Below are 10,614 nucleotides of genomic sequence, written 5' to 3' on the forward strand. Positions count from 1 at the left end.
CCATAGAGACGTCTGGCGCAGCGAGGCCTCCCGACGCAGCCATCGAGATGCACAGAGGATGGCTAGAGCGTTGCTCGCCCGGCCGGCTTCAGCTTCATAAGTCGTCCTTCCCAGCATGGCGCAGTCGGTTAATATCACCGAGCTGAATCTGCCGCAGCTAGAAGTGCTCAAGAACCAGCTGGACCAGGTGGGGATGGGCCCCAGAGACACCGCTTTGCCGCGTCACATCCCTCCCCACCACGCGTACTCCCTCGCCCCACTCCATTCCTCCCCAGCTGGGGAGGCTTCCCTTCCCAGGCGAAACCGCCACGCGGTGCCAGGACCCGCCCCTTCTCCGGTTGTGCCCCCTTCTCCCGCCAGCCCTCACACTGACCCTTATTCCCATCCTCTGTAGGAAGTGGAGTTCTTGTCCACGTCCATTGCCCAGCTCAAGGTGGTACAGACCAAGTATGTGGAAGCCAAGGACTGTCTGAACGTGCTGAACAAAAGCAACGAGGGTACGGGGTAGGCGTGTGAAGGCAACCTGGGGGATGTTGCGAGCCGGCTTCTCTCTTCCCGCCTCCTAATTCAGTTTTCCTTACCTGAGACGAGAGAGCAGTCCATTATGTATTGTATACTGCTACGGGAGCCCTTTGCATGTTGCTTACCTAGAATTGAAATGCCCAGGACATTCTTCTGCTCCTGTTGTCCCTATTTCCGTCCTTTTCGTACAGTCTCTAGGTGCTGTGCCGTGTTGAAACTCCCTTTAATGTCTAAACGTTGGAGCTGCCAACCTCCCCCACTTGTTTGTCTTAATTGCTTTCACAGGGAAAGAATTACTGGTCCCACTGACGAGTTCTGTATCCTTTCTGCAGGAACTGCTACCCTGCCCTCGCCTTTTCTCCTCACACCTAACCTGCAAAGAAGGACGGGAGGTTTTAATTACTCCAGAGTGCTCGGATGGTTCTGAGAGTACTATTATACACGCTTCCTAGCTCTCCTCTCTAACCCGGGGCCAACATCCAGCTAATGCTTTGTGAGCATCCAGGTGTATGTAGAATTGAGGTGTGATTATTTCCCTTTGCTGTTTGAGCATATAACCTAACAGGGAGGTAAAACTGGTGGTTTACGGTTCTACTAATAACTTAGAAAACATAAGCAATTAGAAGAGAGGATACAGAAACAAGGGTGTTGGTTCTGTTTATTAATCCTCAATTTTAGTTCAACTGTGGCTCTTATTCCTAAACTGTTGTTACTAAGAAACCTAGATTGTGTCTACCTGTTGAATGTTTTACTTGAGTGAGCAAGTTATGACAATAGGCACCTGTAAACTGTACCAGAGAACTGACAGGCTGAAAGGGAAGCACAGGAATAGCAGCGTAGTAGGGATTGCTTAAATAATGAACATTAAATTCATCAGGAATTAGCTAATTCATGTTTGGGAGTGTTAAAGGGAAAGTGAGGCTGCCTTTTCACTCAACTACTCAACAGCAACAGGAAAAAAAAATCACTCTAGTCTTTCTGGAAGGGCTAATGGGAAGAACTGTAAGAACTGCTTGGAAGGTGGCAGATGGGATGAGGGCAAGATCAGCATATGTGATTTTCTCCATAAGGAACCAACTTCCCTGTCTCTCTGCATTTGGAGTTTGTAGGCCTCCAGATTATTTGGTCCTTGGGCCTTATAGCTTTTTATTTTTAAATTTTTGTGGCTCACCCCGAGGCTTGCCGGGTCTTAGTTCCCCAACCAGGAATCAAACCTGGGCCCCGGCAGTGAAAGTGCCAAGTCCTAACCACTGGACCGCCAGGGAATTCCTGCCTTCTAGCTTTTTAGAAAGAAGGGTCTTAGGAGGTCAAGCACACTAGCTGACAGGGAATCATGACTCATGCTGGGCTAGTTTTCCCTTAATCCTTGCTTCTCAGATGTATGTCCCTGGGAAGCTGCATGATGTGGAACATGTGCTCATCGATGTGGGAACTGGCTACTATGTAGAGAAGGTGAGTGGAAGGAAGCATATGGATGCCCCTCTGAAGGGGAGTTCTAGAGTGCAGAATGGGGTCTCCTCTTAACCCCTCATTCACCTCTGACCTTGCAGACGGCTGAGGATGCTAGGGACTTCTTCAAGAGGAAGATAGACTTTCTCACCAAGCAAATGGAGAAAATCCAGCCAGCTCTGCAGGAGAAGCATGCCATGAAACAGGGTAAGCTTGGCCTTGGGCACCTCTTTGAACCCTTTCTACAGCCATAATAAACAGGGATTGCACTGTGATCCATGGGGATGTCCCCTTTGCTGGATTAAAACCATGGTTTTCTCTTTGGTGTCTTGATGTGTTATTCTTTGGATTCTGTGCATTACATACCCACTATTTATAGATTCCTGGGTTCCGTGCTTGAGAAATTTACAGAAAGGGAATCATGTCTTTCTTTGTGTGTTTGAGTTCCTACTTAGTGTGGATGGGATGAGGGAGAAGATGCATGTAAATGAACACCCGGCAAAGAAATATAGCCCTAACTAGCTAAGTGCTAGCAATTACAGCCCTGGCTGCACATTAAGAATCACCCAGAGAGTTTAAAAAGAGAACCTGGGCCCACTCCAAACCAACTGCAGTTGACCCTTGAACAGTGTGCGGGTTAGGGGTGCCAACCCTTGGTGAAGTAGAAGGAAATCGGCATATAACTTTACAGTCCGCCGTCCATATCCTCCGTTCCGCATTGCACATTCAACCAGTCGTGGATCATGGTAGTACTGTAGAATTTACCGTTGAAAAAAAAACCCCGAATAAGTGGACCTGCACAGTTCAAACCCCTGTTGTTCAAGGATCAACCGTAAGTCAGTGGGGGGGCGGGGGGGCAGGGATTCCAGGGAACAATGTTTTTTTAAAAGCTCCCCAGGTGATTCTGTTATACAGTCAGGATTGAGAACCACCGTTCTAAAGGCAGACATCTTTTCCACGTTATTTTCTGGTTATATCTGACTCATCTGAATACTGTATTTTGTTCGTTTTTATATCCCAGTGGTTCTCATATTTACTGACACATTTTAGACTCTAAATTTGTGTTGTGTGTGCCCTCCACAGTGGATCACTGTGTTAAAAGTTTTATTAACTGTAGTTGGTTGTCTCCCTGTCACTTTTCTTTAACTCTGGGTTCTCCCCTTTAACACCTGACCGGGGTCTGACTCTTCTTTTTTTCCCACAGCTGTCATGGAGATGATGAGCCAGAAAATTCAGCAGCTCACAGCCCTGGGAGCACCTCAGGCTACCGCCAAGGCCTGAGAGCTTGTTTCAGAAATCGGATATAGGGCGCCTGCTTCAGGGGCCTGGGACTTTGGGGGCGTGGTTTCCTGCAATGCGGGAAGAGGAGGGTCTTGTGTTTAATGCTAATAAATGCGCCAGCTGGGGAGAGTGTTGGTCTTTTCTTGCATTAGGCAAGGGACTGGTGATGAGACGGGAGGGCGGTGGTGAGAGGGTTTGCCCCTCCCGGAGCCTGATAAGCAGGGGTGATACAGTGCTCATCTTGGAGGCTCCACCCGGGGCCCTTCGAGGAGCGGGGGTCGAAATTCTGTGCGGGGCGGCGCGCCCTCCCTGCGCTGCCGGTTGTCGTGGAAACGGCCGGCAAGAGGAAGTGGGGGCTGCTCGGGCGCTTTCTCTTCCGGGTCGGCGCCCTGCCTCCCCACAGGGGAAGCTGCATGGGCCACCGCTTCCTGCGCGGTTCTCTACCTCTGCTGCTGCTGCCGCCACCCCGCCGAAGCCCGCATCTCAAGCGCATCCTGGAGTCCGTCCCACTCTCCAAACGACCCCGCAGCCAGCTCATGGCCCCGCCCCGAATCGGGACGCACAACGGCACTTTCCACTGCGATGAGGCGCTGGCGTGCGCGTTGCTGCGCCTGCTGCCCGAGTACCGGGTACGGGCAGCGCACACTGACCCGGGGGCTGCCGGCGAGCCTCCGGGGCAAATCGCGTGCCCCTAACGGGGTCCCGCCCGAGAAACCCTCCTCCCCTCCCCGGCTCCCTGGAAGCCCAACATTAATCCCCTACCCGTGCGACCCCGGCAGCCTCTTCACCTCCTGTGTCCCCTGCAGGATGCAGAGATTGTGCGGACCCGGGACCCCGAGAAACTGGCTTCTTGTGACATCGTGGTAGACGTGGGTGGCGAGTACGACCCTCAGAGACACCGATATGACCATCACCAGAGGTGGGTTCCCACTACCATTTCTTTACCTTTCCTTGACTCTTTCTTCTCAGTGCTCCAGTCTACTGCCGTGGTCCGCGTCAGCGAAGGGAACCGCCTCATCCTGGAAAGCAAACTCTTGAGCCCCATGGGACTACCGACTTCCGTGCTGCCAGCTCTCCACCTGCTCTGCACCCATCTAGCTGGCCTTGGGCCTCCCTTGGCCCGGGTCAGTCCCTGGGCCCCTTCCAACTCACCTCCTTCTTCGGCTCAGTCAGGCTTTTCTCCCACCAGCCCCATCGTCACCCCAGTGAATACCCCAGCTGGGATTAATCCAGTCATGTGCCCTTGCTGCCCCACCTCAGACTGCTGGGGGCCCACACGATTGTGGTGGGTGGTGATAGTTAAGGTGTGTGTTGTCTTCCTTTGTCGTTGACACTCTTCCACTGGGAAATCAGTCTTATCCGAGGGTAGCCCATTATCCACAGTACCATTCCAGTCCTTTTCCCCTCTCCTCAAGCCCCTGCCTCATCAAACTACCTTAGTGAGTGATCCTGTCTCTTCCCTTTAAAGGAAGTTGAACTTTTCCTGCATGGACAGCCTCAGTTTCTCACTCCTGAACAGCTCCCTTCTCCCAACTCAGGAGACATTGTTTCCTTCTGCTTGCCCCTTTTCCAGTGTATCATTTTATGCTCTGGGGCTTCACATGGCAGGGTTTCTAGTTCTTGCCTACAGCAAGGAACTCTGCTTAAGCATCTCCCATCTTGAAAACAAAGGAGTGAAAAACACCCCAAACCCTCCTTCATATACACCACACTGTATAAAGTGGTTATTTCCGAGGGGTCATTAGGAGGTTTTATTTTGTTTCAAGTCTGTTTCTCTCCCTCTCTCTCTCTCCTTCCCTCGCGACTTCTCTCCCTTTTTTTCTAAATACACGTATTACTTTCATTAATGATGTTGGGAGGGAATTCTCCGGTATTTACAGCCTAATCTGTCACCCTCACTTCTCAGCCGCTCTTCACATGAAGAGCTGACCCTGGCTGCACATTCCATTCATCCATCCTTTCATTTATTCATTCATTCAGCCAGTTCTCTCCCAATCTCTCTACTGGAAATGCTTGTGGAAAGGGCACCAGTGACCTCAACACCAAGCTCAGGTTGCTGGTTGAGGGTCTCACCTTAACTGACCTCTTTGTGGCACTTGATATTATTTAGTTGTTTTTTTTTCCTTTTTTTTTGGCTGTGTTGGGTCTTCGTTATTGCACGCGGGCCTTCTCTAGTTGTGGTGAGCGGGGGCCACTCTTCGTTGCGGTGCGCGGGCTTCTCATTGCGGTGGCTTCTCTTGTTGAGGAGCACGGGCTCTAGGTGTGCAGGCTTCAGTAGTTGTGGCATGTGGGCTCAGTAGCTGTGGCTCACGGGCTCTAGAGCGCAGGCTCAGTAGTTGTGGCACATGGGCTTAGTTGCTCTGTGGCATGTGGGATCTTCCCGGACCAGGGCTCGAACCTGTGTCTCCTGCGTTTGCAGGCAGATTCTTAACCACTGTGCCACCAGGGAAGCCCGGCACTTGACATTATTGACTACTTCCGTTTTCCTAATGTTTTTATATATGTATGTATGTATGTATGTATTTGGCTGCGCCGGGTCTTAGTTGCAGCATTGGGGATCTTTTTTAGTTGCAGTATGTGGGATCTAGTTCCCTGACGAGGGATTGAACCCGGGCCCCCAGCACTGGGAGTGTAGAGTCTTAGCCAGTGGACCACCAAGGAAGTCCCGATTTTATATACTTTAAAAAAAAATTATGCAGTGTTTGACACATAAAAGAATAACATTTCTGGAATATAAAACATAAAATGAACACCCATGGGGCTTCCCTCGTGGAGCAGTGGTTAAGAATCTGCCTGCCAGTGCAGGGGACACAGGTTCGAGCCCTGCTCCGGGAAGATCCCACATGCCGCAGAGCAACTAAGCCCATGCGCCACAACTACTGAGCCTGCGCTCTAGAGCCCGCGAGCCACAACTACTGAGCTCGAATGCCACAACTACTGAAGCCCGTATGCCTAGAGCCTGTGCTCTGCAACAAGAGAAGCCACCCAATGAGAAGCCCGCACACCGCAACAAATAGTAGCCCCCACTCGCCACAACTAGAGAAAGCATGTGCACAGCAACAAAGACCCAATGCAGCCAAAAATAAAAATAAATTAAAATTTAAAAGAAAGAAAATGAACACCCATGAACTGATCTCCCTAAGCAATAGAACATTAAACATTAGAACCAAAAAATGAGCTCCCTAGGTGATTCTGAGGGACTGGTATTTAGAAATTACAGCTGTAGTTTCTACTGCCCTAACAACTTGCATACCTTTTTTGTGTCCGCTCTTGCACTGCTATTCAAAACCCTGCCTTCCTTACTCGCCCGGACCACTGCAGGTGATCTCCTTGCATCGCTTCTCCATGCTGGCTGGCACAGTGCTCTTTCTGACATGCACTGCCCTGCTTACACTCTCTCAGTGGCTCCACGTTACCTACAGATGAAGTCCAAACTCTGAAGTGTAGCATACAAGGCCTGCCCTGGTCCGGCCCCAGCTTTATCTCTTGCCACTCATTCCTCAAGCCAAGCTGCTTTCTTGCAGTTACATGGAGAAATCTTTCTCTTAGCTGTTGTATATGTTGTTCCCTCTACCTGCAGTGCCTTTTCTTCTTCACCCTTTATCTGGCAAACACCCACTAATTCATCTTTCAGAAATGACCTGAACGCTCTCTTCCTGAACCCTTTCCTCCCTCTTGCCTTTTCCTTGTTTATAACTAGCTAGAGCATTCCCTTGGTTGTTTGTGCGTGTGTGTCCACCTTAGGTGGATGAACTTGAAGGCAGGGACAGGTCTTAGTTTTTTCATCTCTAATGTCTACAACACAAAGCCTGGCATGTGGTAAGCATTTAGTTAACCATTGTCGAATGAATGCATGAATGGAGACTCCAAACTCAAGTCCATGTTGACCCCTGAGGACAAGCCAAAGCCTCCCCAGCTGGGCTTTCTCCCAACTCCCATAGCGTTCCCCAGCCGCCCCACCCCACTGTGCCTGCACATGCACACGACACTGGGGGTGAACCGGGGCAGCTCTGCCTCAGCCCCACCTCCCTGTGCTCCTCAGGTCTTTCACGGAGACCATGAGCTCCCTGTCCCCTGGGAAGCCGTGGCAGACCAAGCTGAGCAGTGCGGGACTCATCTATCTGCACTTCGGGCACAAGCTGCTGGCCCAGTTGCTGGTTACTAGCGAAGAGGACAGCGTGGTGGGCACCCTCTATGACAAGGTGGGGACTCGAGGACAGAGATGCCCCCCACATGCGTCTCCACCAGGCGGGCCGGAGCGGCACTCAGGATTGGGCTCGGGTCGGGGTTCCTGACCCGTGCTGGCCCACTGCTTTCTCCCTCAGCCAGGCCCACCTTCTCACAGGGGAATGGTTAATCTCTTCCTGCCTCCATCCTGGGGTGCTTGTGAGAAGTGGATGAGGTAATGTATGGGGAAGGGCTTTCTTTGCATGACCTGACATATGTACGTTGTCCAACAAATTGGTAATAGAGGAGGCTGCTTATGTTTGGAAGCATATGGCTGAGGTTCTGGCTGCCCTGAAGGTGGAGGGCAGCATATCTCGGGCACCACTGTATTCACTGGAGGCACACTGACTTGGGAAACTGGGAAGGGTTTGATTATGAAAACCTCTTCAGGTTCCACCAGCGCCCCCTGCAGGCAGCTCAGCAGGTGCCTGTGGTTGGGGAAGGAACAGGGCTAGCGTCCCTGGTGTGCATGTTGGATCGATGATTCTGAGGACTCCTACTTGACCCCACTAATGTGAAGTTCACAGCAAGTCAAACTGCAGGTGCAGTCAACTCTGTTTTTTGCAGATAGGCTGTTGAGTTCAGTTCTCTGATCCAAAACTGAAGAAATATGAACGGTAAATTGGAGCTTCTGGAATACTAAGGTTTTAGACTGCCTGGGTCAATTTTCCCTTCTACTGCTAAGGGGTTTCTAAGCAATTGAACTAAATTATGCCCAAGGTTTTTTTATTTTATTTATTTTTATTGAGGATAGTTGATGTACAATATTGTATGTTTCAGGTATAACTACATAGTGATTCACAATTTTTAAAGATTGTACTCCATTTATAGTTATTATAAAATATTGGCTGTATTCCCTGTGCCATACAGTATAGTATGTCCTTGTAGTTTTTTTTTTTTTTTTTTGCGGTACGCGGGCCCCTCACTATCGTGGCCTCTCCCGTTGCGGAGCACAGGCTCCGGACGCGCAGGCTCAGCGGCCATGGCTCACGGGGCCCAGCCGCTCCGCGGCATGTGGGATCTTCCCGGACCGGGGCACGAACCCGTGTCCCCCGCGTCGGCAGGCGGACTCTCAAGCACTGCGCCACAGGGGAGCCCCGTCCTGCCATTTCTTGAGGCTCAGGAGATGCAGCAGCTGCTGATGCCACGTGGCACATCATGGGCTTCCCTGGGACCACATCCCAGCCCTGATGTCTAGTCCAGTACTCATGGCTGCGTTGGGTCTTTGTTGCTGCACGCGGGCTTTCTCTAGTTGCGGCGAGCAGGGGCTACTCTTCGTTGTGGTGTGCGGGCTTCTCATTGCGGTGGCTTCTGTTGTTGTGGAGCACAGGCTCTAGGCACGCGGGCTTCAGTAGTTGTGGCACATGGGCTCGGTAGTTGTGGCTCACAGGCTCTAGAGCGCAGGCTCAGTAGTTGTGGATCGTGGGCTTAGCTGCTCCGCAGCATGTGGGATCTTCCTGGACCAGGGCTTGAACCTTGTCCCCTGCACTGGCAGGCGGATTCTTAACCACTGCACCACCAGGGGAGCCCTCCTCCTGTACCTCTTAACTGGATCAGTGAATAGCCTGCTCAGCTCACCTGGAGCTTTACACCCCCAGGCCATGAGGATCCACTCCCACAGAACCCCTCATGGAACTCTAGACTTTTCCTTGTTCAGAAGGCAGCAGCCCCCTCCCCACACAGGCTGGCCTTGGCTCAGGCTTTGAGCGGTAGTAGAGCACTGGATTAGAAATCAGGTGATCTGAATTCCAGCCCCAGCACTGTATGCTCTCTGACCTTTAGCCAGCTGCTGAACTCCCCAATTCCCCCCTTCCTCATCCAGTTAATGTTGGGAGATCCTTGCAGGGCTGTAGTAAAGATTAAAGACTGAGTATGCACAAACTTTGAGGCCTATAAAGCTTTATGCAAACGGTAGGCGCCCTCCAGAGCATTTCTCCTATGCTGCCTTAGATGTACGAGAACTTCGTGGAGGAGGTGGATGCGGTGGACAATGGGATCTCTCAGTGGGAGGAGGGAGAGCCTCGGTACGCGGTGACCACTACGCTGAGCGCCCGGGTTGCTCGGCTTAATCCCACCTGGAACCAGCCCAACCAAGACACTGAGGTGAGGACGACCGTGGGGAAGAGACCATGAGGCACGTGAGAACCTCAGGGGAAAATGAGAGAGGCTGTCCCGTCAGGCCCTAGCAGAGTTAGCACTTTGGGCCAGCACTGTGGTTCTAATTCCCATGTGATTCCCAGGCCGGGTTCAAGCGTGCAATGGACCTGGTTCGAGAGGAGTTTCTGCAGAGACTAGACTTCTACCAGCACAGCTGGCTGCCAGCCCGGGCCCTGGTGGAAGAGGCCCTGGCCCAGCGGTTCCAGGTACTGGCCTGGGAGGAGGCACTGTGGCTCAGGTTAGTGATTCCTGGTGGGCTGCTGGCCAACAGGGGCTCCCACTCCTACCCTAAACCTTCTATCCCTGCTCCACTTCCTTTTCAGGTGGACCCAAGTGGGGAGATAATAGAACTGGTGAAGGGTGGATGCCCCTGGAAGGAGCACCTCTACCACCTGGAATCGGGGCTGTCCTCCCCGGGGACCATCGCCTTTGTTATCTACACGGACCAGGCTGGACAGTGGCGGGTACAGTGTGTGCCTAAGGAGCTGCATTCATTCCAGAGCAGGTGAGGCCCTAGGGGACCGCCCTGCAGCCCTTCAGGCCTGTTTCAACCCTATCAGAGGAGGAGGCCACTAACCTAGGCTTCTGCTCCCCCTCTCCCAGTTCCTCAAGGCCTCCATTTGCTCCCACCAACTCCCTCTTTCTGCTTACTCATAGGCTGCCCCTGCCAGAGCCATGGCGGGGTCTTCGGGATGAGGCCCTGGACCAGGTCAGTGGCATTCCTGGCTGTGTCTTTGTCCACACCAGTGGCTTCATTGGTGGGCACCGTACCCGAGAGGGTGCCCTGAGCATGGCCCGTGCCACCTTGGCCCAGCGCGCAGCACCTATGCCTCCCACAAATTCCCTAGTCCAATAAAATCTCTTCTGTCTCATACTGACGAAGTATTTCTCCATTACTGCCCTGCATCATTCTGGGAACTTGCTGAAACTTGGGAAAAGTACAACATCTGTTATGTGCCAGAGCCTGTGCTAGGTATT

At 52.1% G+C, this 10,614-nt stretch overlaps 2 protein-coding genes across 2 annotated transcripts; both read left to right on the forward strand.

The window, feature by feature from the left end:
- Nucleotides 1-48: 48 nt before the first annotated feature.
- On the forward strand, nt 49-3,379 carry PFDN5 (prefoldin subunit 5). Its single transcript, XM_022572061.3, has 6 exons — nt 49-187; nt 395-497; nt 808-839; nt 1,900-1,974; nt 2,073-2,178; nt 3,176-3,379. The coding sequence occupies exons 1-6, from the start codon at nt 116-118 to the stop codon at nt 3,250-3,252; spliced, it is 465 nt and encodes a 154-aa protein (XP_022427769.1). The 5' UTR covers nt 49-115; the 3' UTR covers nt 3,253-3,379.
- Nucleotides 3,380-3,455: 76 nt separating this feature from the next.
- MYG1 (MYG1 exonuclease) lies at nt 3,456-10,514 on the forward strand. The gene is made up of 7 exons (XM_022572060.3): nt 3,456-3,881; nt 4,059-4,171; nt 7,295-7,454; nt 9,430-9,582; nt 9,720-9,842; nt 9,960-10,141; nt 10,294-10,514. Exons 1-7 carry the CDS (start codon nt 3,666-3,668, stop codon nt 10,490-10,492), a joined length of 1,146 nt encoding a protein of 381 aa, XP_022427768.1. The 5' UTR covers nt 3,456-3,665; the 3' UTR covers nt 10,493-10,514.
- The last annotated feature ends 100 nt before the right edge of the window (nt 10,515-10,614 follow it).

Source organism: Delphinapterus leucas, chromosome 11 (assembly GCF_059928025.1).
Source record: "Delphinapterus leucas isolate spDelLeu-1000000601 "Yukka" chromosome 11, BTC_Dleu_Yukka2, whole genome shotgun sequence".
NCBI lineage: Eukaryota > Metazoa > Chordata > Mammalia > Artiodactyla > Monodontidae > Delphinapterus > Delphinapterus leucas.